The following is a 27,521-nucleotide window of genomic DNA, read 5'->3' as shown; positions in this document are numbered from 1 at the left end:
CCAACAAATGTGATTTCACACGGTAATATGTGCTTTTGAAAGAAATGTTACAAAAGTTGCATTTCCATTGCACATTGCCTCCTCCCTTTCCCTTGTTGTTCGGCCCATCCTCTCTTGTGACATATTTCCACAATGGATATTTATCATTGTCTTTAAGTCCTCTTCCCTCAACATTACTTTCAGCGGACTCTGATGATATTGGGGGAGGAGGGGCATCTCTACCCATGACATTCTTGCCCTTCCTTTGCCCCCTAACTGCTGCCTTTGATTGAGCCATGAACACTGTTACCTGTAAAAAAAAATGAACAAAGCATGCACAAATTTGTAAATAAAAAATCATATACAAACTGCTGTAAAAAATGCAAAAAAATGGAGGTGAAATGCCAGTCTTAGAACAGAGACAGTTTTAGCATGTCTTTTGGAAATTCAAGGTTGCCAGATTATTCTAAGAAATCCAAGGTTACAATACACATAATTAAATAGATTCCACTGTCCAAATATAAAGTTATTTGAATTTCATTACAAATCGACCCCATTCATAACAACCGCAGGGTCCATACTATTATAAATTGGTAGCTATTCAGGTTCAGAACAGTCTGGCATGTTTCATGCAGGTTAACTTTCAAAAGCATGGCACCAGATTAACCTTTCACTTTCAAAATTCAGGCATAGCCGCATAGGTTAGTTATCTGAAGTCTGGTATCAAACATAATGAGTGCACTTCTTGGCAATGTGTAGTTTGAATGGATATGAACACCGGGTTTTAAACTTTTACCAAGTCAAGTCATTGTTCAGTCATTGATACAGGCAAGTGCATTTAATTAGCATTGAGTGGTCAATGATGGCATCGAAGGCCTATCTTGATTTATTTAAGGAAATGTTACAAGGCATAGTAAGGCATGGAGACCATTTTGCTATACAGTCCACTGTTCTGGGATATACTGATGACGAGATACAATTTAAAGATTGAGTTTGGAATTCGTTTTGAGTTGGTGAACTGATGGACAGCACGAGGGGCCATAATGTAAACCGTTAAATTTTAATGGTTCACCACCCCATTCATTAGTTTATGGAAGAAATTGCATTCTACAAACACTGAACAGTGAGATCAGAAATGCTGCAAATGCACTTACCTGGTGGACCGGTGGTCAATTCTCCTTGCTGATTGCTATACTCCCTGCTGCAACAGCACAAATCACTTGCCAAATGAAAATATTAATGAGCAAACATGCCCTTTTCATACCCGCGCTGAGCTTAGCGAGTCCTGGAAACAGGACACGATTCCCAAAATCGCGACACGCTTTTGAAAATCGTGACACGACCTCCGATTCGACGAGTCAGAAAAGGACACGACGTGTCATATGATTTGGACACGAATCTGGACCGAATCGTGTCAGATTCGCTGGATTCGGGATTCGAGGGGCCTCTAGGGCGAATCCGATTATCTAGCCCACAACAAATATATGTCCCCAGAACTGCCTCCCCAGTCACACACAGATCCTTTACCATCAACTTTTGCGTAGTGCTTGCACAGGCCCTCTAGCAATGCAACTTGATGAAACATCACTCTAACTCTGTAAAATCTCCCTCTACGCTACTGATGTCTGACATCACTGCCCACCAACTACTGCATAAATGCTGCATTTGTACTGCTACTGACACTACCACTACCAACACTGCATTTGTACTGCAACCCTTGTAAATGCTGCATCTGTGCTATTGTTGACCCTGCCACTGCCAACGCTGCATTTGCACTGCAACTTTCTCCAACTGCTGTTGCTACTGCTTGAACAATGGAAAAGCGTTCAAAATTATTGAACAAGTGTTCAGTATGATGCATCTATTGCTGGAATTCTGATTGCTTCTAGTCTCTGTGTTGACTCTCTGAAGCCTTTTCATGCTCCATCGAAATACTTCTTGAGGTATATATGCAAACTGATATGACTATACAACAACCCTAAATTCTCGCACGTGTGAAAGGTGAGCTTGTAGTTTAGGCTCCTTTTATCTTCGCTTGAGGGAGGGACTCCTTCGCTTAAGTGAGAGGCCTTGTAGGCCTAAGATCTAGCCCAAACAATGAGAGATATGGGACTGATATGCTGCAATTGATATGACCGTAGAGAGGCCTGTTTTTTCTCGCACGTGTGACTATGTTTGATCTTTAGAACAACCCCAAAAACTTCAGTCTTCTTCTTCCTTTCTTTGCTTATCTTGGAGACCCTTAGACTTACCTTTTTCCTTCACTTTCTTGACTTCTACCTTCGCTGATTTCAGAGCTTGATTGATGAACGTTGAGATGGAGTGGACAACCTCTATATAGAGAGGACTATCCATCCTTTAGGTCGACTTACTGTCCTTAGGCTGACTTGACTATTTCTTCATTATTTTGCTGCTTGAAGGCTTTCGTTGCAAGGAGATGACTTTGACTTTGCTTGGAGGTATTCCTTTGACCTTTATATCATTTTATACATAGTGTAACACACCCTCAAAGGGTCTTACATAAATACATTGACTCTTTGACTTCCTAGAAGCACTTAAACATGTGCTTGACCTACTTCAATGAGCAAGAAACTCATTGACATATATTATAAAAATAATATTTATTTTCTTGAATAAATACAAATATCAAAGGTACATTTATAAGACTGAAACAAGTTACACTTTCTTCAACAACATCGGCATCAACTGCATCACCCCTCCTGGGTATTACGCTGCCTCTCTGATCTGGATCCTCTGCTGGCTAAGAAATCGACTTTCCTGCCTCCCAGACTCACACCCTAGATTCCAGCAGCTAAACTTCGAATTCCCTCAGCAAAAACTCGACTTCCCCTCACTGACTGTGCTGCCTCTACGCCAGCACTGCGTAGGCCAGCATCAGCCCTCCTTTGGATGTCTTTCTGTCCTCTCTCTACCTTGTACTCTCTGAAAATTCCTTCTCCCGGATTCTCACTGCCCCTCTGCTACAAGATATCCTCAATCAATTTTCCTCCTGAGAACTTCTCACCTCAGAAAATCAATTTTATCAATCTCTATGTGTGTGTTCCTAAATGAACCCCAAGCCTCCTTATACTTTTCTTGTTACGACTTCAACGACTGAGATTAAGTCTCTAATCAACGACTACGATTAAAACTTGACTTGATCTGCTTTCTAGAACATTCTCACCCATATTTTGATTAATACCCATTAATACTTTAAATTTCCTAAGTTTAGACTTAGGAACCCCATTAAAAATATTAATTATTTTAATAAAATACAATCCAAGTGGAATTTCACCAAATGATTTCTGGGTTCTTTAGAACTCATGTGCCTTAGCCTCTCCACCAATTTTCATGGCTAGAGCACATCTGATGCTACCAACAATTAACACTCCCTCTTAGCGAGGAATGTGCTCTAGCAACAATGTCCAACTACATGTTGCTCTGTGTTTGAAGCATCTCTTTTTTGCATTGTTGCTGCCACAAACACTGTGCTACTATACTGCAACCCATGACACTACCACTGTCACTGATGCATCTGTACTACAGCTCGCTCTCAAATGCTGCATCTGCTATGCTGCTAGCATTGCCACTGCTAACACTGCATTCGTACTGCGACTCAATTGCTGAGAGAAGCAACTGAAAAACACCTAAAATTACTGAACTAACGTGTTTAGCATAATACCATGTGAATGTTGGAATCTGACTCCTACTAGTCTTTGACCCTCTAAATCTTTTGTGCTGCTGCTGACTTCTACACTGTTGCCAACCTTGCTCTGCGCTGATCAGTCTCTCCAAACAATCCACTGCATCATCTGACACTAAGTCTATCTCACTACTGCTGAATTTCGGGCTCCCGTAGCAAGGATTTGATCCAAGAGGTGGACTCCTCAAGGATCCTTCCCACATGTAGTCCTTCCAACTACAGCTCAATATCGCCCCATTTCCCTCCTGGAGATGCGTGGGAACTCATGGCAAACTCATCTTCATCAATTTTTGCTAGAGCAGCCTTAGGATCATGTTTCTCATCCTTATCCTTTTGCTTCAAAGGACACTGGGATGCAAAGTGGCCCATCTCGCCACATCTGAAAAATTTCACCTTCGAAATGTCCTTCTTCCGCTTCTGCTTCTGTTGTCCCTTTGATGCTAGAGTTTCATTCTCCTCCTCCTCCTTGGTCTTCGTGCCACTCCCACTGCTGCCATTGAGGTTGACCTTAACCAGATCCCTTCTTAATTATTCTTGTTGAAGAGTTGCCCACATCTCCTCCCATGAAGGTAGTCTTTCCCTGCCAAATATACTTTGGACAAAGACTTATCATCAATGTTCCACCAAGGTTCCGAGACGAGGGGGCGAGGGAGCGAGGGGGTGCGGGAGCGGCCTATGCAAAAGCTCCCTACCATTTTTTAGGAAACGTGGGGGAGCGTTAGGGTCTTAAAAATTTATAAATATAAAATATAATTTATTAATTGAGTCCACTATGACAATTTGGTTTGAATTGAAAAACTGCAAAGCATGATCATTGATATGAATATCATTTAACATTATCCAAATTTATAATATCATATAAAATAATAAATTTAAAATTCTAATTCAGCTTGGTCAAATTCTAATTTAGATTTTGGTCAGACAGAGGGAGAGCTTCAGCTTGATAAGGTAGCCACTGAATTCTGTGAAAAGGTAAATGAACAGATCAGGAACACTGCATTGGCAGTAGAAGGGGCAACTATAATGGGTTGTCCAGCTGTATTGGATCCAACAGCTAGAAAGTTTGTTATATTATATATAATATAGACAGTACACCATATGCTGAAAGAAGAGTTTTAGTTCCAGGAGAGATGAGAAGATCACATGAAAGAGTTTCTGACAGTTTACTATCAAATGACATTGACTGCAGGATGACCATCTGCAAACCAACTTGGGTGACCAACGATGGCATGGATAATTTGTCTACCTTATTAGAGCAATGCCATGCAGTTCAAACTTCAAACTAGCAGTGTATTCCAGAGGTGAAAATAATTTTCAGACCTGAGAATTCATGTTGAGCAACTGTGGTCTGTGTAAATTTTGTAACTGTATAAATTCATATATAACGACAGTTCCTGAGATTTCTTGCTACCCATAGTATTTTGTCATGCTTGCAGTAAACGCATGTTAGTCTATAGTCCACCCAATTATTTCCCACATGACATAGGTGCTGCTTCCATAGTTTGTATGTCAAATGTCATGCAAATTAAAAACACAAACTGAATGTCTCATATTCTTTGCCTGTCACTCCAGTTATCTCCCCACTGTAATCCAGCCATCACTTGAGAAAAAAAGGAGAAGTTTTAAAAGGGAAAATTCATGTATGTGCTATATGGTCCAACAAATTTCCATGATACTGACCCTCTAAAATAACGCTTGTTGAAACCAAAAGACAGCACAAGACGTTATCCCCATACAGAACATGAGTAGCTTTGTACCACTTTAGGTCTATTAAATCATAAACTATAAGCAAGGCCATTTTTTTGGGAGCGTGGGGAAACGTCCCCTCAGGGAAGGGAAACGTTTTCCTGGCACGTCCCCCTAAGTTTCCTCCATTTTGGGAGCGTGGGGAAACGTCCCCTACTCGTCCCCGAGTCCCCGGAGCGCGGGGGAGCAAGGAAACTAGACCCTTAAGGGGGGGGGGCGAGTCCCCGTGGAACACTGCTTATCATTCATCTGAGACTCCATTCAGGGCCATCCTTACCATCGGGGTAGACTGAGGAGTAGACCCCATTGCAACGAGTTGGTCTCTGGTGTCCTGAAGACGTTGAAGATAGGAGTTAACCCCTTCTCCCTTCTACATCAATGTCTGCTGCAACTTTTGTTCTAAGTACATTTTCCACTATTCGGAAAAACCTTCATACAGTGAAGACAAAGCTTCCCACATTTCTCGGGCTGTATCTTTGCCTTGCAAGTGTGAGACCACATGATCTTGAACTCCATCAAGTATGAACCTCTTTGCCTTTCCCTACTTGGCCTTGTACTTCTTCTGATCATTGTCAGCGAGAGCAAACACAACACTTTTGACATAGTCTTCGAGATTGTACTCCTATAGAACAACTAAGATTCTGGTCTTCCATATGACATTGTTGGAAGCTCCTTCCAACCTTTCCTGATCTCTGAGCCCAAGTGATGCCATCTCACCCAAACTGTTGAATTGAATCCTCTAGTCATTGCTCAACACCAGTCTGCTGCCCGGCAAGTGAAAAATTCGAACTTTTGGTGAGAAAAGTTCTATGAGGAGAAAATTCCCCTACTGTGTCTTTGCTCTTTTCCGACGGATTTCTGCCCCGACAGAAACTACGTCCTTCAAACAATGCGCTGAGGCTTTGCGTTACTCCCTCTGCCTCTGCAATCTCATGAACCAAAAATTGTACCTCTCTATTGACTCTCTCAGAGAGAGACTTCCTTGGATTCCCTGCTTTCCTGGCAAGGACTGCACAATCCCTTCAAGGGGATTCAAATTGTTGTCAAATGCAGCTATTGGCCTCTCTGCTCAGCACTGGATCTTCTCTTCCTATTTCAAAATCAATCCTCTGATCCCATGTGAAAATTCTTAATCCTCAAGGAACTCCTACTGCAGCAAATCTGAATCTACTTCACCTACTTGCTTTTAATATTCATTCATCAAGTTATTCTCTGAATACTAAATCAAATTACTTCTGCAGCCTACACTACTTTAATATTTGATTACATGAAACAGAAAACTGAACAAAGAACAATATACATAGGACACAATTACTTTTGGACAAAATAGTCCCCGGAAAAATCCAATGCGAGAATCTAGTGTAGTAGCTCTGAGGGTTTATTACTATGCAGGAGAAAATTCTGAGTACAAATCTAGGATGCTCAACTAGCAATCCTTTACAGAGAAAATATTGGACAAAAGATTGGTGAAATGATCTCACCCTATCACTAGAGAAACAGTGACTGATCCTTCAGCTCTGGAGGCTTTGCATCACCCTCTGCGTGGCCTCTCCATCAAACTGCGTCACCCTGGGCAACTCCTGCGTCACCCCTCCTGGGTAATACACTACCTCTCTGATCTGGATCCTTTGTTGGCTAAGAAATCGACTTTCTTGCCTCCCATACTCACACCATGGCTTCTGGCAATTGAATTTCAAATTCCCTCAGCAGAAACTCGAGTTCCCCTCACTAACTGCGCTACCTCTGCGTCAGCACTGCGTAGGCCAGTGTCATCTCTCCTCTGGACATCTTTCTGTCCTCTTTGCCTTGTACTCTCCGGAAATTCCTTCTCCTAGATTCTCACTGCCCCTCTGCTGCAAGATCTCCTCAATCGATTTTCCTCCTTAGAACTTCTCACCTTAGAAAATCGATTTTCTCAATCTCTTTGTGTGTTTCTATATGAACCCCAAACGTTCTTCTTATACTTTTATCGTTGAGACTTCAACGACCAAGATTAAGTCTCTAATCAACAACTAATATTAAAACTTGACTTGATCCGCTTTCTAGAACATTCTCACCTATATTTTGATTAATACACATTAATACTTTAATTTTCCGAAGTTTAGAATTAGGAACCCCATTAAAAATATTAATTATTTTAATAAATCCAAGTGGAATTTCACCAAATGATTTCTAGGTTCTTTAGAACTCATGTGCCTTAGCCTCTCCACCAATTTTCATGGCTAGAGCACATCCGATGCTACCAAAAACTAACATGCAGCAGAGTATCTTGCAGGCCAACTTTTCATCTCAACTCTTTTGGTTGTATGTGCATGTAACCCCAGTTTATATATTATGAATAAAGCTGAGATTATTTCTGTTCATTATTGTTATTTACAATTCTATGGTGTTGAATTTTACATGGCCATCTTGTATTTATGAATGAAAGTTCTGTCTAAAGAAATTTTGAGTTAAAATATCGAGGAAACCCATCTTTTTTGTATTAGGGACATTACAGTGGTATCAGAGCTATGCATCGTGTTAGCCTGAGAGTTTATTGCAGAAGATCATGATTGCATGTCAAGTGTTAGACAAAACTCTTCAAATAAAGATTTAGTTAAAAGTTTTGTACTTATTATTATTATCTTTTTTTGGAGCCAAGGTTTTTTTTTAATCAACCAAATAACTTTGCCCAAAATTATTTAATATATAAAGGGCTAGATATCATTTGTTAGTGGAATTGTTGATGGGGGATGATTATTCATTATTTCCAGAAGGGCCTTGAGAGCCGTGGATCTAAACTTTACACTTTATGAAGACAAAAAGAATTATTTTAAAAAAATCGTGGAAATATTATTTTAAAGGGAACCAAGGTAATTTCTTGTCAAATTACAAATTTAACTGAAAATTTTGTGATGTATTATGGTTGGGGCCTATTGACCCTTCCATCAACACCCACTTACAAATTAGTGAGAAAAGCCTTCAACCCCACAAGGTGTGGTTGGTGACAGGAAACTCAGAGAATGGACTGTCACACTAATCCCGACTCTCTCCGTTTGAGCTATCTCCTAGGTTAGTTAAGGGGAGTAGTCCCTTATGAAAAGTTAAGTTAAAAGACGTGAGTTTCTAGAAGAGTGTTATAGTGAAAATGGATTACTTTTAAGTATTTATGAGCAAATATGAAATGAGCAACTTGAAATAACAATGTCAATCATTAATATGACAAAAACCATAAAACCAGTGCCTTATGAAGAATTTTCTCAACAATTTAAAGATATATTTGCTCAAAGTAAAATGCAATGCTCTCAAAAGAGAAAGAAAAGTAACCCTAAAATGTAAACAAAAATTGTTAGCAGAAGATATGTAAGATATAAAATGTTTTTGAGATAATACTCTTTATAAATAAAACATGTGAAACATATCTTGCCAAAACCCAAAAATTAGTAGTTAACTTGGAAATGTAAAACAAAGGAAGTGCTAAACCAAGACATCGATATGCAATTAGACTTGAAGCATGAAAAGAAAACACTTGTTTGAAAGGATTACACTACTTGCTTTTGGAATAGATTTTGCATATGAAAACTCAAACCATCAAGAGACAAGTAAAGTAAATGTAATGGAAAGTGCTTTTGGTTAATTTTATTAATTATCTCTACAACAAGATTACAATTTAACTCTTCAATCCTCAGACCTCACCCTCGCCCAAAGATATGGATCTCACAGTGAGGAGTCAATAGAGGAGTAAAGGGTCCCTAAGATTTCTACTTCAACCAACTTATGTTGAAGTTAACATTTAAATGAGGCTTGGGGCCTTCTTATATTAAAATGCCTAGATAAAATGCATGTAAGTTTTTCCCCAAAAGAGAGATTGATTTGCAATGCTTGAAAATGAAATAGTGTTCAACATAAGTTGCAATTATAACTTCAATTGGAGGAATAAAATTAGCTTACATGTGTTGCATGTGTTTCATCAATGAATTAAAATGGTACAAGTAATTTGCTTGAAAGTAAAATTTGTTTCAAATAGACAATGGCAATAAATTGCTCCAATATTCAAGATAACAATGTAGCATAAAAATGAAGCATGTATTTAAGTGCTCATGAAACAATTTACCAGAGTAAATGGAAACGAATCAAAATTTGTTAAGAATATAAAATGCTTGCATGTAAAGGATGAATTGCTTATTGCCCAAAGTAAAGTGTAAGCTTGTAGCTTCAAGCAACAATGAAATAGAGAATGCAAAGCTCAAATGAAATTGTAACAAACTTTAACTTAATGAAATGTGATAGTGAGGTTGTGTTAATTCCCAATTAAAGCACGCATGTAAGTGAATGAAGCATGAAAACTTAAACCATGCAAATGTCAATCCACCCAAGAGAAGCCTCCCTCTAAATGGGGAGATAGGATACCATGGGAGAAATCCCAAGCTCCCACAATTTTTTATTAATATTACAAAGAGAAAAGGGCCCTTCAAAGTCCTCAACTAAACTTCAATGGGAGTCCTCACAATAATTGCTTGAAACTTGGACACTAGACCTCATTTCTTAAGAAAGTAGTGACAAGATCTCACAAAACTTATGCAAGGAAAACAAGGTGGGAGTTACCTCGAAATGTCCATGGCTTACAGAGGAAAATGGGCAACCCTCTAGTGAACTCGACTTGGCCAAAATAAACCTCAACAGGGCTCACGACATCTTTGGAAATCGAACCCCCAACATTTGCCAAAGGTCCTGCAAACCCTTGTTAGATGTTGTGGTAGTTGCTCTTCAAAATCTGCCACACAAGAGTTAGCAAACAATCCAAACAATGACTGCAAAATGAGTTAAGTATTAGTAAAAAAAACAACAAGATAAAATGTATATGTACAATTACAATTTACAAAAGGTTAAGCTAAAGAGTGAGAGCAAGCTCTCGTCTTTGCTTAGCTATCTTCAAGCTCTTAGATTGCAAATGAAATAAATGAAGTACAATGTTTTTAAAAAAGATTTAAATTTAGAAGTGCTCATCTTGGGTACAAGCTATGTGCCAAAACCCCTGCAAAGCCACTTTGTAAGATAAGATTATGAAGGCTCAAAGAACAAATGAGAGCTCCTTTAAAAATGTATCAAGAGTGGGTTGGTCTCTCCAAAGACTTCCCCTCACGCTTGATTCTATGATCCCAACAAGATGTTCCCTCTACAAAACAATGATCAACAATTCATCACACTCCCAAAGGAGGAACACCTCATGAATGACACCCCAAAATCTTTATTGATATTATTGAAAGTGTACAAGGCACTAGCGCTTCCGCAAACACAATAGCTAGTAACAATATGATACAAATGAGAGCTCATGGCTCTATTATATAGAACTATGGGAGCTAATCCCAATGTAAAAGTGATTAAACAAGTGGCATGAGGTGACAATCCCAAAGAGGAATTCGAATTTGTTGAATGAAACTCCAATGCCAAGTGTAAAAATCTAATTATGGCAAGTGGACATCATTTTCTTCTTCTCTTATGTGCCAAATTCGAATTTTATGATGGAATGAGAAGTGTATATAGGTGGTAACCCATGTGGGGACAATTTCCCACAAAAGTCTCCACCAAATATTCTCCCAAATCCTCCTAAATGTGCATTAACTTCACAAATTCGAATTTCCAAGTAATTAGCTTTCTCATTTAATGACAAAAATTCGATTTTATTTGAGCACATGTCCTTTCCTTGATTTTGGGAGTCCACATCACCTTGGGACTTCACTTTAATTCCTCCATAATTTTCCACCTCATTTCCACAACATTTAGCATGTGTGGATATTTATTTTTCTCCATTTATTTAATTTTTGGCTTAATTAACTGCCAAACTTTCCATTAAACCTAGAAAAAATGGGTTTTGAGAGTTCAAAACACATTTTTAACCCGTCAAAGTGTGTCATAGAAGAAAGTTGAGGGTGAAAGGTGCAAATTTCATTACTCATACCCTATACAACTTCTCTAGACATCACTTATTACATTCCAAATAGAATTTTTATTGCAATTTCCGAAGTGCGGAAAATTTAAAAAATTAAAAAATTACTACCTACAGCTAACCAATTTCCACAAATTTTTTTATGTGATCTAGTATGATAATATACATCGACTCTAGACATTAAGAGATGTTAGGGGCTCAACCTTTAAACCGTCAACCAGGCTTTGGTGTAAAAAGTAAGTGAAAAAACCCGGAAAATTATTCGCCTCTGAAAAAGAAGGGATAACTAATCAGATAAAAAAAACACTCCAAGGTGTATTTGTTTGTTGATTGAGTCCCAACATAATAGGCCTATTACATACTCAAAACTTATTATTACTAGTATCACTTATTACAATTCCCCATAGGGTGTGGAATCTAGGTACAAGAAAGATGATAAGAAAATAGAAGTAGAGTTAAAAAACTCTGTTGGCTAATGATATCTGATGGTACAAGTGTCCTCTGGATCATCCTTGGGCATGGAGTCTTCATATAATCATTAGGTGCCACTCCAGTGGTCAACATTTGGCTCCATGTGGGGATGCATGCTAGATATGAAGTGATAGTGTGCAAGAACCTAGAATCTGCATCCACCAACAAAAGACATATATCAATAGTATCCATTCAAAAATATCAAGTACATAAATGAAGCAATGGAAATTTATTCTAAAATTATTCATGAAATAAAATGATGAGGGATAAGGTTAGAAATAAGATACAGAAAGATGCCCCATGGCATCAAATGTCCTCAATGAAGTTCCTACTAAGAACCTGCTTACTTTCAGGTATATCCATGGGCTACTTTTCTGATCTGCCCTGTCCAATTCTGAATATATGAGGACTTTGATCAATCCTGACACTGTGTTGTACATGGCCGTCAGGTTTACCAAATCCTTTCCGCTTTTTTCTTTTCTTCTTAATAGATTGTGTTGTTGATGTTGAGGTGATCAAAGTAGACATTTTTTCCCGATCTTGAAGATGCTTTGATGGAAATTTCAAAGTATCCAAGACTTCTTTGACCTTCCTTTGTCCACTTTGCTTCTGCTCTGACATGGGTGATGGATATATCTCACAAATATAAACTTGATTCCCATTAGTTTCTTTCCTATCCAAGTCTCCATCAATTATCCATTTTTCAATAGAGTAAATGACCTCCTCATAATGAGATGAATATTGCTTCAGTGGATTGGGAGGTTTATGATTTGTTTCTTTGTTCTTTTCCCATTCGTCATCTAACCTAAGCTGGATTTTTTGTACCTGTAATCTTTCCATTTCATCCAACCTATTTTGAAAAGTGACTTGATTAGCCTTCATAACACTTATTTCCTTGGCAAGGTATGTTTCACATGTTTTGATTAATTGTACTTCTTTTTCTTCCATGGTGAGCAACTTGTTTTGAAAACTGGCCATTTGATTAGAATGACTGACTTCCATGGCTTTTATTGCTTGTGCATAATTTTCCTCCATGGTCTTAATGAGTTGAGCTTGGTTGAATTGCATATCCTTAATCATTCGAGTCAACTCCTTGATGAGATCCTTATCATTCTCATCAGTTTTCGCTTTGATCTTTCTTTCATCTTCATATTTTTCTTCAAAGGCATCAATGATTGATTAGAGAGAATCGAAATTGTTAGCAGGTAAGTCTATGAACCAATCCATAGCATTGCCATCTAATGAAAAGATAAAAAGTCTCATTTTAACATCCTCATGGTTAATATCATGGCACTATTTTCTCACACAAAGGTGGAAATTCCTAAGATGAGTTTCAATACTGATGGCATTGTTACCTAGAAAACTAGGCAACACTTTAACAGCCTCAATGGCTTCATCCAGAATGAAATTCGGATAGCCTGAAATGTTAGTAAAATCACAAGGGGCGAACAAATCATTCATGATGTCATGCTCTCTTGACCCTGAAAGAGCAAATGGATACCAAAGAGAGGCTCCTGTCCAAGATTAACAAGAAATTTACAAGAAGCAAGCTTCAAGCAAGAATCCTTGTAGAAAATGAATAAATGGAGTCGCCACTTGAACATGAATCTAAGTCTAAATTCCAACATGAAAAAACCAAAAGTTAGTCGTATTTCCTAGGTACAAGAAGACTTGTACCTGGCAACGGCAGAAAAGATGTTGACCTTGCCACCAACACCCACCTACAAGTTAGTGAGAAAAGCCTTCAGCCCCACAAGGTGTGGTTGGTAACGGGAAACTTAGAGAAGGGGTTATCACACTAATCCCGAATCTCTTTGTTTCAGCTATCAACTAGGTTAGCTAAGGGGGATGGTCCCCAATGAAAAGTTAAGTTAAAAGATGTGAGTTTCTAGGAGATTTATAGTGAAAATGGATTACTTTTAAGGATTTATGAGAAAATATGAAGTGAGCAACTTGAAATAACAATGTTAATCATTAATATGACCAAAACCATAAAACCAGTGCCTTATAAGGAATTTCCTCAACAATTTAATGATATATTTTCTCAAATTAAAATGCAGTGCTTTCAAAAGAGAAAACAAAGTAACCCTAAAATGTAAACAAAAATTGTTAGCAGAAGCTATGTAAGATACAAAATGTTTTTGAGATAATACTCTTTATAGATCAAAACATGTGAAACATATTTTGCCAAAACCCAAAAAATAGTAGTTAACTTGGAAATGTAAAACAAAGGAAGTGCTAAACCAAGACATCAATATGCAATTAGACTTGAAACATGAAAAGGAAACACTTGTTTGAAAGGATTACACTGCTTGCTTTTGGAATAAACTCTGCATATGAAAACTCAAACTATCAAGAGACAAGTAAAGTAAATGTAATGGAAAGTGCTTTTGGTTAATTTTATTAATTATCTCTACAACAAGATTACAATTTAACTCTTCAATCCTCAGACCTCACCCTCGCCCAAAGATATGGATCTCATAGTGAGGAGTCAATAGAGGAGTAGAGGGTCCCTAAGATGTCTACTTCAACCAACTTATGTTGGAGGTAAAATTTAAATGAGGCTTGGGGCTTTCCTATACTAAAATGCCTAGATAAAATGCATGTAAGTTTTTTTCCCAAAAGAGAGATTGATTTGCAATGCTTGCAAATAAAATAGTGTTCAACATAAGTTGCAATTATAACTTCAATTGGAGGAATAAAATTAACGTACAAGTGTTGCATGTGTTTCATCAATGAATTAAAATGGTACAAGTAATTTGCTTGAAAATAAAATTTGTTTCAAATAGACAATGACAATAAATTGCTCCAATATTCAAAATAACAATGTAGCATAGAAATGAAGCATGTATTCAAGTGCTCATGAAACAATTTACCAAGGTAAATGGAAACGAATCAAAGTTTGTTAAGAATATAAAATGCTTGCATGTAAATGATGAATTGCCCAAAGTAAAGTGTAAGCTTGTAGCTTCAAGCAACAATGAGATAGAGAATGCAAAGCTCAAATGAAATTGTAACAAACTTTAACTTAATGAAATGTGATAGTGAAGTTGTGTTAATTCCCAATTCAAGCATGCAAGTGAATGAAGTATGAAAGCTTAAACCATGCAAATGTCAATCCACCCAAGAGAAACCTCCCTCTAAATGGGGAGATAGGATACCATGGGAGAAATCCCAAGCTCCCACAAACAAATTAGATTTTGTATTAATATTACAATGAGAAAAGGGCCCTTCAAAGTCCTCAACTAAACTTCAAGGAGAGTTTTCACAATAATTGCTTGAAACTTGGACACTAGACCTACTTTCTTGAGAAAGTAGTGACAAGATCTCACAAAACTTGTGCAAGGGAAACAAGGTGTGAGTTTCCTCCAAATGCCCATGGCTTAGAGAGGAAAATGGGCAGCCCTCTAATGAACTCAACTTGGCCAAATTAAGCCTGAAAAGGGCTTACGACATCCTTGGAAATCAAACCCCCAACATTTACCAAAGGTCCTGCAAACACTTGTCAGATGTTGCGGGAGGTTGCTCTTCAAAATTTGCCACACAAGAGTTAACAAACAATCCAAACAATGACTGCAAAATAAATTAAATATTAGTGAAAAATCAACAAGATAAAATGTATATGTACACTTATAATTTACAAAGGCTAAGCTAAAGAGTGAGAGTAAACTCTCGTGTTTGCTTAGCCATCTTCAAGCTCTTAGATAGCAAATGAAAAAAATGAAGTACAATGTTTTTTAAAAGAGATTTAAATATAGAAGTGCTCGTCTTGTGTACAAGCTATGTGCCAAAACCCCTGCAAAACCACTTTGTAAGATAAGATTATGAAGGCTCAAAAAACAAATGAGAGCTCCTTTAAGAATGTATCAATAGTGGGTTGGTCTCTCCAAAGACTGCGACCTCACGCTTGATTCTGTGATCCCAACAAGATGTTCCCTCTACAAAACAATGATCAACAATGCATCACACTCCCAAAGGAGAAACACTTCATGAATGAAACCCCAAATTCTTTATTGATATTTTTGGAAGTGTACAAGGCACCAACGCTTCCACAAGCACAATAGCTAGTAACAATATGATACAAATGAGAGTTCATGTCTCTATTATATAGAACTGTGGGAGCTAATCCCACTTTAAAAGTGATTAAACAAGTGGCATGAGGTGATAATCCCAAAGAGAAATTCGAATTTGTTGAATGGAGCTCCAATGTCAAGTGTAAAAATCGAACTCTGGCAAGTGGACATCATTTTCTTCTTCCCTTATGTGCCAAATTCGAATTTTATGATGGAATGACAAGCGTATATGGCTGGTAACCCATGTGGGGACAATTTTCCACAAAAGTCTCCACCAAATATTCTCCCAAATCCTCCTAAATGTGCATTAACTTCACAAATTCGAATTTCCAAGTAATTAACTTTCTCATTTAATGCAAAAAAATTGATTTTATTTGAGCACGTCCTTTCCTTGATTTTGGGAGTCCACATCACCTTGGGACTTCACTTTAACTCCTCCATAATTTTCCACCTCATTTCCGCAACATTTAGCATGTGTGGATATTTATTTTTCTACATTTATTTAATTTTTGGCTTAATTAATTGCCAAATTTCCCACTAAACTTAGGAAAAGTGGGTTTTGAGGGTTCAAAACACATTTTTAATCCGTCAAAGTGTGTCATAGTAGAAAGTTGAGGGTGAGAGAAGCAAATTTCATTACTCATACCCCATACAACTTCTCTGGACATCATTTATTACATTACAAATACAATTTTTATTTCAATTTTCGCAGTGCGAAAAGTCTAAAAAATTAAAAAATGACTACCTAGACCTAACCAAATTCCATGAATTTTTTTTTTGTGATCTAGTATGGTAATATACATTGACTCTAGAGACTAAGAGATGTTAGAGGCTCAACCTTCAAACTGTCGCCCTGACATTGTGGTAAAAGGTGAGTGAAAAAACCCAGAAAATTATCCGCCTTTGAAAAAGAAGGGGTAATCAATCAGATTAAAAAAACACTCCAAGGTGTATTCGTTTGCTGATCGAGTCCCAACATACTAGGCCTGTTACATACTCAAAATTCATCATTACTAGTATCACTTATTACAATTCCCCACAGGGTGTGGAATCTAGATATAAAAAAGATGATGAGAAAATAGAAGTAGAATTAAAAAACTCTATTGACTGGTGATATTTGATGGTACAAGTGTCCTCTAGATCATCCTTGGGCATGGAATCTTCATATAATCATCAGGTGCCACTCTAGTGGTCAACAGGGCCAAACGATTTGTTAAAAAATCGAGTCGGTATTTGCAAGTTACGGCGAATTCGATGAGGAGACCTAGCCCCATTAGCATGTGTAGAGAAAAAATTTCGAATTGGAGCAATTGATTATTTGTAGGGAAATCAAGCTAAGTCCAACTTTCAATTGCTATTCAGAAGACCAAGTTAATTGCACCAGGGAAAATCTTGGCCGTTGTGATAGTGTGTGGGACATGAAAATGTTGAGGTTGATTTTGCCTAGTTGAGCGCCTAGAAAATTTATCAATGGAAGACCAAGAATAGATCTGAGCAAAGGGACGAGTTCTGCCCAACAGAAGCATGAGATTATTTTCACAGGGAGACACCATTTCAAGAGATATCTGTTGTGGGTATTGGTGTTCTCCTGGAGCAAAGAGACAAGTTCTGCCCAACAGAAGCACGAGATTATTTTCACAGGGAGTCGCCATTTCAAAAGATAGTTGTTGTGCATAATGGTGTTCTCCTGGAGCAAAAGGACGAGTTGTGGTTATTTTGGAACGTGTTTACCTCTATTTGGGAGCCAGTGAAGTCTATGCATTGAGGTTGAATGATTTGTCTAGGAGGCTCGATTCTAGAGTTTCCTATTGGCTGGGTAAATGCGTATACCAATGTGGGTGACTACCATCATTTATGAACAGGACATGGCTTCATACCCGCTGATCGTATTACACACAATCTTGTTTGTGTGGGTGTCCAAAGGCAATCTCAGAAGGAACGAATTGTTGAACCGAACATTGGGAAAGTGAAACTGAACAGTGAATTTGAAAATAAAATTTATAAAGACCGTGGGGCATTGCTGCTTGTTGGACGTGCTGGGTCAAATTTTTAATTGATACGTGCTTGGCACACTTAGGCTACTATCTAAACTAGTTTCGAAGACTGAGACCATTGTGTTGAAGGACGTGGGTGTGAAGGGAGCCCTATAGCATGCAATAGCCACAGGAAAATATTGCACCAGAGCTATGAAGGCGACAAGGACCAGCAACACCATTTTTGCACATCCAATCAGATTTTTTGGCAGAGCGTAGGAGCTACTGGTATTATCTTCCTAGTGATTGGTATGTGTTGAAGGAAAAGATCACTACTGGATGATCATACGTCGGAATTTGAGCCATATCTTCACCACTGGGAAATGAAAGACTTCATCAAATGCTGGACGCGCTACAAATAAATGGATATTGTTGTATGCATCCCTTATTGGTGGCTGCCTCTAAATACCAGGTTCATCACTTCTGTTTTGTTTACTGTATGTTCAAATTTTAATGTGAGGGGTATTTTTTGTGGGTTATATAATCATGTATCACCAATGTAATAATTTCTGAGTTGTCATAAAGGGTTTATGGGTGTTTCGATGAGTTTGTTGGTTCATGTCAGTCATTTCCCAGAAATAAATTTTTTATAGTAAACATCTACGGCAGTTTTAGCACAAACTGTTTGAAGAAAAGTCTCATAGAAAAATTTATACAAACTCAGAAATTATTTTTGAAAAAAGATCAGAAGTTTTTCTAGGGTATTTACAAGAAGAATGGGTATTGAAAAGACCCTAGAAGACCTCAAAAATGCCCTTAATAACTTAGAGAGAAGATGGGAGCAACAACAATTTAAGACATTACTTGGTTCTTCTTTGCACCAAGAAATAAAGCAAAACAACAGACCTTTTTCTAAAAAGGTCCATAATATGCTAAGGCAGAAGCAACAAAGGGACTTACAGAAGGAAAAAGAAGTGGGAAATTGGCTTTATGCACTTGGGTTGGACTTAAAGACTGGAAGATCAGAAAATGACCTTCTCACATTGGAAAAGCTGGAATCCTGTCTTTCCAAGGTGGAGCAATCTGATTGGAGTTTAAATTGGGCTCTGGAGCCAGCTATGCTTGCATTGGTACAAGCCAAATTCTTGGAGCATCCAGAGGAGAGAGTGAAACTTATAATTGCCTCTTGTTTCAACGATATTTTGAGGATAGTAGCACCCTTTCCTCCCTATAATGATGACATCATGAAGAGGATCTTTCATCTGATTGTAGAATTCTATTCAGGACTGCATGACACCCAGAGCTCAAACTTTGATAGAAGGCGTATGATCTTAGACACTATGGCCAAAATCAAATCCTATGTAGTCATGCTTGATCTGGAGCAGGATGATCTAATCCTTTAGATGTGCCAATTCTTCTTCACCAACATCAGAGAGCATCACCTTGAGGAGGTAAAAGCCAACATGCAAGATATCTTATCTTCATTATTAGTCGAGGGTGACATGATTCGCAAGCAACTGCAAACAAAATTGTTAGCCATTTGGAGGAAGACGTAGGTTGTCTCACCAGCTGCCTATGAGCTCGCTAAAGGGGTGGTTGAGCAAAACATGAGGTTCTTTAGAAGGCAACTAACCCAGGAAGAGTTGCAGAGGATTTGTGGTGACCATCCATGCAGTAGGAATGAGCTGAGGAGAAAAGGTCTTTGCTTCACCTGCAAGAAGCCTTGGGGACTTGATCACTCATGCTTGGGTGATACAACAAAGATGACTGAGGTAGATCAGGAGGAGGATCCTTCTGACTTTCCAGATGAGGATTCTTCTTTAGTTGAGTCCATGGGTTCTTATGAGGACACCCTCGAGGAGCATGACCAACTGTATAGAGTTGTTGACAACGACCTATGTACATATTCTTGTGAGCAATCAGTAGACCCCATAGGGGACATTCAGGGAGATGGGTCACCCATGATGATTCAGCATGAGCAGCATATGGTGGAACATGGGTTAGATTAGGAGTATGATATGCACAGTGTGTGTGATAGGCCATGTGTGGAGGGCCAGCTAGTGGCTCATGTTGAGCCTAAGTTGCACGAAACGGGGAAACGGAAACGAGTTTCCGAAACGGGAAGCGATACGAAACGCGACCTCCCCAAATTTAGGAAACGGGGAAACACGATATATATATATATATATATATATACATGTATATATATTAAAAATATTTAAAAATTATTATATATATGTGCAATCATAAAGCATTAATGATACATTATAATTTATTACATTTAAACATTAAGATTAACTTTACATCACATTTACTCATGAGTCATGAATGATCACATAATGAAAATAAAAATATAGGAAAATCCCAAAGCAACCTTTATTATATATCCAAGGGCAAAATCTCAAAATCAGCCTTTATTTATATTAGTATATGAGGCTGCAAGTACAACAAAGACTATAAGGCTGCAAGAACTATAGAGACAAAAGACTAATCCTCATCATAACAATTCTCATCAAAAATAGAAGCAGCACAATGCTCAACATTGGATGGTGGTGCTGAAGAAGATGATGCACCAATTCCACTTCCAGATTCGGCCTCAATATTCAGGGCAGCAAGAGAGAGCTCCAAATCAGGATTTTCTGCATCCACATCCCATTCTTTAGAAGGACCACTGTTGTATTCTGGACCCCTACGAGATGCAAGGCGAAGGTTGGAGTGCACATAAACAAGATCCTCTACTTTCTGTGAGCCCAACCTATTGCGCTTCACAGAATGAATAAAACCATAAGTGCTCCAATTCCTTTCTGCTGATGAAGAGCTTGCCACTTGTGAAAGAATATGAATGGCAAGGTTTTGCAAATGTACACCATTTGCTCCATGACAAATCCACCACCTAACTGGATTCATGGTGCTTCTCTCCTCCAAAGCTGATATATCTGCATAATCATCTATTCCTGCAGCAAAACTGGCAAATTCCTCCTTTACCTCCCTATGTAGATGAGGAGGAAACATTCTCATAAGGGCCTTTTTCACCCCATTAGCCACCTCTCTATCCTTATGGGGTGCCTTCCTCTTCCCATTGCTTTGAGCAATAAGCTCCTCATCATAAAATTTGGGATTCAAAGCATGTGCTAAAGTGTGCAATGGAGTATTGAAATTGTTCCACCTATCAACAATGATTTTCTTGATCAAACCAGCAAAATGATCATCAACAAAAAAAAGTTGTGGAGACTCTTGCGAAATGATTTCCATAGTTTTCTCAACCATGGAATCCATGCCATCATATACCTCTCCCAAGAAAGGTTGGTCAGTATCAACACTCCGGAGAAGCTCAAATGCAGGGGTTGTGAACTTTAGCAAGAAATCTACCTTGCTCCACCAATCCTCATCAAGGCACAATCTACGCACCATAGATCCCCGCTCTGAATCTGCTTGTCTCCACTCAATCCAAAGTTGACTCACCACCATAGAAACTAATGCATGCTTAACCTCAACAAGGCGGCGCAACATCACGAAGTTTGAGGCATATCTTGTCTCAGCAACTTTTAACAACTCCAATTTGGAGTACTCTCGAAATATGGCCTGAGACTGGTGGTGGTTGGTGATGAATTTGATAATCTCCCTTGCTTCCCCTGTGAGTTCCTTTATCTAGGAAACTTTGTTGTCGATCTCCTCTAAGATCAGATTCAGATTATGGACAATGCATGGTGTCCAAAAGATGTGGTCATACCTCCCCTCAATAATTAAACCTGCAGCTTTGCAAACTGGTGCATTATCCGTGATAACTTCCACCACCTTGTTAGGCCCTATTTGTTCAATAGCTTTTATAATAACATCAGCAATGAACTGTGCATCTTTCACCTCTCCTGAGCAGTCTTCTACCTTGATAAACATTGCTCCTTTGGGGGAAGTGGCAATGATATTTATCAATGGTCTGCGCCTTATATCTGTCCAATCATCTGAGACTATGGTAACCCCAGAGCTATTCCAAGAAGAACGAATTGGAGCTAAAATTTCCTCCACAAGGTCCTTCTCATTTTTAAGAAGCTGGGTTCTGACTTTCTCATAGTTGGGCCCCTTGTACCCTTGAGGAGCTTTGTTAACTGCCCTTATCATATCTTGCCAGTAAGGAGAGCGAACAACATTGAATGGGATACCACATGCATAAATGCACCTAGCCACTCTGGAATCAGTTTCTTCTCTTGCTTGCACATTCACCAATCTAGCAATTCTGCTGTCCTGAACTGAAGGGGATGCCCCTAGGCCTCTGGTATTTTTGGGTGCTGGTTGTTCATGTTGTTGAGTGTGACCAACTCTCCTCTTTCTTGCTTCAGCTACAATCCTTGGCTCAATGTTAGATGGAGCTTGAGTAAGGTTATCATGCCTTCTCTTAGTACCATCCGCCTCATCTTGCTCTCTTTGATATGCCCTCCTTGCCAATGGATCTGCTGTTTTTGTGCAACCTGAAACCTCCTGTCCTCCTCCATGCAATAGATGTGCCTTCACTCTTGGGTAGGAGCCCTTGTACGGATTATTGCAAAGATTGCATCGCCATTCCCATGAGCCACCACCTCCACATCTTTGAAGCTTCGTCACATGCCTCCAAAGAGGATAATATTCAGCCCTTGGGTTGGCCCTAGGGCTTGAACTTGCAGCTGCACTTTGGCTGGAAGCCATTGCTGCAAAAATAAATTTAAAAAACAAATCTATAAATAAAAAACGTCTTTCATATTTCTGGCTGCATAAACCCTAGAAAAATTGAAGAAATAGTAAGAAAAAACTAACAAAATGAATGTGGCTTACCCAAATTAATTTTCTGTGGCTGAAACTACCCTAAAATGCCAGAAAAGAGGAGAAATATGGTTGTAGCTGAGCCAAATCTGCTGCAAAAATAAATTTAAAAAACAAATCCATAAATAAAAAACGTTTTCCATATTTCTGGCTGCATAAACCCTAGAAAAATTGAAGAAATAGTAAGAAAAAACTAACAAAATGAATGTGGCTTACCCAAATTAATTTTTTGTGGCTGAAACTACTCCAAAATGCCAGAAAAGAGAAGAGAAATATGGTTGTAGCTGAGCCAAATCTGTGGCTGCTGAAATCTCTTTCTCTTGCTGCTGAAATCTCTTTCTCCTGCTGCTGAAATCTACTTTGCTCACTGCTCAAAACACCTTAGCTTAAACAACTGCCAGTCTCCAAGAGAAACGACTTGCTGAATAGTGTGATGAGAGAATGAAACAAACTTCTCTTTTATAAGTTTAGACAGGCTTCTAGAACTCACTAGACAGCCTAAAAAAAATTAAAAAACAAATTAAAAAAAAACACAAGTTTTTGGGGAAACGTGGGTTGTACGACCGTGAAACGCGTTTCCGGCCGTACTGGCCACGTTTCCGTTTCGGGAAACGTGGCAGTACGGCCGGAAACACGTTTCATGGCCGTACCAAATGCGTTTCCGCGTTTCGCCCCCGTTTTCGGCCGGAAACGCACCTCCCCCCCACGTTTCTTGCAACATAGTGTTGAGCCCATGATGGAGGATGATGAGAAATTGTCCTTTGGTCCAACCATTGGTCAGGAGTTGGCAAGTGTATTATAAGCCAACAAGGTTGTAGTATATATTGGCAACAACCCTCTCGAGGAGTACATATACAGGGCTTGCAACACCATTGCCCACCTTTATCCTTCTGAGAGAGAAGGGTAAAGTTTTCCTTGTTGATTGATAGGTCAGAGCGACAGGAGTTGAGCATGGACCAACATCCACCTAGCAAATTTGTTCTATACATAGGTGTCCATTCTTCTCACGAGTTGGATCGACAGGAGATCATGAGTTGGTACCCTCTTGATGGGGTGATAGTTCTAGTCAAGGACATAGTGCAACAGGAACCCTTAGATGTGAAGGATATTGCATGTTTTAGTTGGCAGTGGGATGTAGGCCGACAACTCTTCAGCATTCCAGCCCAACATCAACAGAGTAGGATTGGCATTGGTTTGTGTCAGGGGTTGGATTGGAGAGAAGTGATGAGTTGGTATTCAATTGATGGAGCAACATATACAACCAAAGAGGGGGCACAGTTGGAGCCATGGGATACAGGTGCTGATGATTTGCCATGGTGGCATTGGGATCCAGGGGGATCTGTGGATGGCAGGACGAGTCAGAGTTTAGTCTGGGATCTGGGGATTAAGGGATCCATTCCTAGTTGGGTTGCAGAGAGGCATGGTATCACCCAGTGGTTTGTATGGGATCTGGGTATTAGGTCTCAATTGCGTTGGGCCACCAGATTGGTCCACAGGTTTGGATTGCTTGAAGACAAGCAATCTTGGGGTGGGAGGATTTGTAATATTTCTTTTTCTGGTGTTCCTTATGACATGGTTAGGATGGACCTTCAAAGTTGGGGGTAGACAAGTCACAAGTGCATGTTGGTGTCATCAGCAGGCCCAGGGGATTTTGGAGGGGCTTTGAGGAGTTTCTGTGAGGTTTGATGGCATTTGTTTGGCATATTCCATCATCCGCACAGTTTGCCTTTCGTTTTGGTGCATTCCGACAAATTTAAAAAAATGGATTTATTATTGGGCCTCACTCAATTAATTACGTTTAAGGTGGCTTTTCGGGAGGAATACTCGACATAACACCTTAGTGTAATAGCTCGTTGGTACCAGAACGAGAAGATCTACAGGATGGGATAGTTAGATGTGAGTTTCAGTGACCTGAGGAGACATGGAGGCCAATTTACCCTATTCTCACATTAAAAAGAATATTTTAATTGAAATAAAAGAGGGAAAAGTGCTCTATGATTAAAATAGTAATAGAATAGGAGGTTCTAGAGGGGTCCATCAGATCTATAAAAGAGGAGGAGGAGGCCATTGGAGGACATCTTGGATTTGATATTGTTTCTTGTATGAGAGGTTGAGAACCTAGTTTTCTACTCCGTTGGTAGCCCCAGGATGGAAACCCTCGAGTGATTCAATGAGATTGGGTGAGTACCCATCTCCCCTTGGTGAATTCATCCAGAATTCACAAGAGAGCTCAACAATACAGTTCAGTTCAGTTTGGAGGGCCAGCATAGCGGTGCAGTAGATTATCTTGGAGGCCAACTTTTCATCTCAACTCTTTTGGTTGTATGTGCATGTAACCCCAGTTTATATATTATGAATAAAGTTGAGATTATTTCTGCTCATTATTGTTATTTACAGTTCTATGGTGTTGAATTTTACATGGCAATCTTTTGTTTATGAATGAAAGTTCTGTCTGAAGAAATTTTGAGTTAAAATATCGAGGAAGCCCAAAAATTTTGTATTTGGGACATTACAGGTTCCAACAAATATTGAAGGCTGATTTCGTGAAGGTGTAATTGTTTTAGCACTGCATAAAACTGCTATCATGATCCCATTCTGGGAATGGAATCAAAAGTTTGCATCTGATGGGCACTAGTTTCACTGTAATCAGCCACACCAGTGAAAAGATATTTCGACTGCAAAGATAAATCTAAAGCTGAAACCAATTGATGAGCACACAAATCTGAAGCCTGTTGAAGAGAGTAAATCTAGTAGAGGGTAAGAGGTGGTGACTCTCCAGGAGACTAGATCTAGGATCATCATTGGACAAAGCCAAATGACATGAGAACTCATACGGGTAAAGGGTGGAAACACTCGAAGTGACAGAAGTTTCTACAAAACATAGAAAGATGCACAAGAAAGCTTATATAGGAAGTGCATAGAAATGTGAAATACATTAAAATATTCACTATTCTACAATAATATTTCCCATCGCATGGACTATGCCCCATCATATATGCCTACAAGCATTATCTATTAAGGGGTGTCTCTTGCCATATCATCAAATTCCCCATCAAAATTAAATATCTTAATGACAATGTTTGATGTTTCTCTTAGTTCAGAAAAATTAAGAAAAATTGGAACGCTAGAAGAAGTAGACCCCAAAACGTAGCACATTATCAAAAATTATACTCAATAGTGGTTATCAACCTTCAAGGTTTAGATGGGCTTACATTGCGCTTGTCATATAGATAAAAGAAAAATTGTGATGGTGATGAGTAGTCCTCTGATATTGGGTTGTGTGCCATTGCAATTGCTCCATATACAGATAAGGGGAGTACAGGTAGCTCGCCATCCTTCAATAAAATTTCAAATCAAAATTATTAGAAGAAAGGGCATGATTTAGCAAATTTACATAAACATAACTATCTTATTACTGAAAAATTAACCAATTACTCTAAAATATTAATTTCAACGTAACATGCCCTGAACATTGTACGCTAACTTCATCTCATATCTCCAAATATAAAAATCCTGATTGTTATTACATATTAAAAAACAAACTTTCATTCTATGTATTTTAGCAATTCATGGATATCTGGAATGAAATTTCATCTATTTCAGCTCTCGTTTTGTGATCTTACATCTATGATGATACTAGTATGCTCTCAATTTATCTTATTATGATGATTTGATCTCAAAAGCATCATAAAGAAAGGAAATATTATTCCTCCTAAATAACATTTTAAAATCGCCTACACCTTATTGTGTGAAATAAACTGTAAAATTGAAGTGGTAGAATGTATGAACCAAAGATTTTAAAAAACTACAAAATTAGCTATCACAAAATATTATGATGCAATATAAATGCTACTCTCTTCTTAAAGATGCTTTGGGAACACTCCACTGCTTTCATATGTACTATGTGATTACGTAAAAGTTTTCCATAGTTAATAATTTATTTTACATATTTATGATGGATCACGGCCCTAATATTAATATGCTCACTTCATGAATTTCTTATATATATATATATATCAACAACTAAACCAAAAACACAAGTTTGAGAGAATCTTTCCCTTACAAGAACCTGGTGGTAACCTTACAAAAGATGAGAAGGAAACCAAACAAATATGTGAAGATTGTTTTCAAAGAATTTTCACTTTTGCCAGTTCTAACCCATTGCAAGACGATGTCATGGAATTTTCCTATTAGCTTGTTCCCCGAAGAGTTGAGTCTAACCTCTACCCCCTCATTAGCCCTCATCCAATTCCGAGCTAATACATGAACTATCTAAATGAAAGGAACTTTGAATATTCCAATCCGATGTGCAATGAAACGCTTCATCTTTAAGGAGTCAATGATGAATCAATGAAAGTTTGTAACTCAAGTTATATCCACAAGAGAAAAGGAAAATCAATGAAGAAAAAAGTGCACAAGAGGGGTGGTAAAAATAGGCCAAGAAAAGGGGTAACTCAAGTCCAATGATTGCTCCCTCTTCACATCATAATGCTAAAGGATGCTTGAATTTCATAACTAGTACAAGATTGTAGCATCCTCCATGAAGTAAAACCCATACCATGCCATTGCTCACTTGTACTTGTTGATTGAGGGGTTGACCAAAGGACTATTACTCCCCTTAGGGTTGCCATTGCTCACTTGTACTTGTTGATTGAGGGGTTGACCAAAGAACTGTTCCTCCGCTTAGGGTTGGAAGCACGGAATATGGCCTTATGATAACCCTCCCATATATAAGCATGGTCACTTGTTTACATATCATATGTTAGGAAGTATTGAAAATGCAACAAGAAAATACTAATTTAATTTTGTGCTTGAATTAAATTAGGAATAAAATTGTAATTCCACATCACAAGACAACT

The 27,521-nt window shown here is 38.5% G+C and overlaps 1 protein-coding gene across 3 annotated transcripts in view; it reads right to left on the bottom strand.

Moving 5' to 3' along the window:
* Positions 1-27,521, bottom strand: part of LOC149205126 (Cyclophilin-like peptidyl-prolyl cis-trans isomerase family protein) — a 454,055-nt gene that overhangs the window by 66,099 nt on the left and 360,435 nt on the right. For all 3 annotated transcript variants that reach the window (XM_089394898.1, XM_089394897.1, XM_089394896.1), the window contains exon 10: positions 25,875-25,997. In XM_089394898.1, the coding sequence (XP_089251024.1) occupies positions 25,875-25,997 (123 nt within the window). The remainder of the gene's footprint in view (positions 1-25,874; positions 25,998-27,521) is intronic.

The sequence above is a fragment of the Pinus tabuliformis genome, chromosome 1_2, assembly GCF_031772625.1.
Source record: "Pinus tabuliformis cultivar Carrire ecotype Pingquan chromosome 1_2, CPIR1, whole genome shotgun sequence".
In the NCBI taxonomy this organism is placed as follows: domain Eukaryota; kingdom Viridiplantae; phylum Streptophyta; class Pinopsida; order Pinales; family Pinaceae; genus Pinus; species Pinus tabuliformis.
This window is presented reverse-complemented; position numbering and strand designations above follow the sequence as displayed.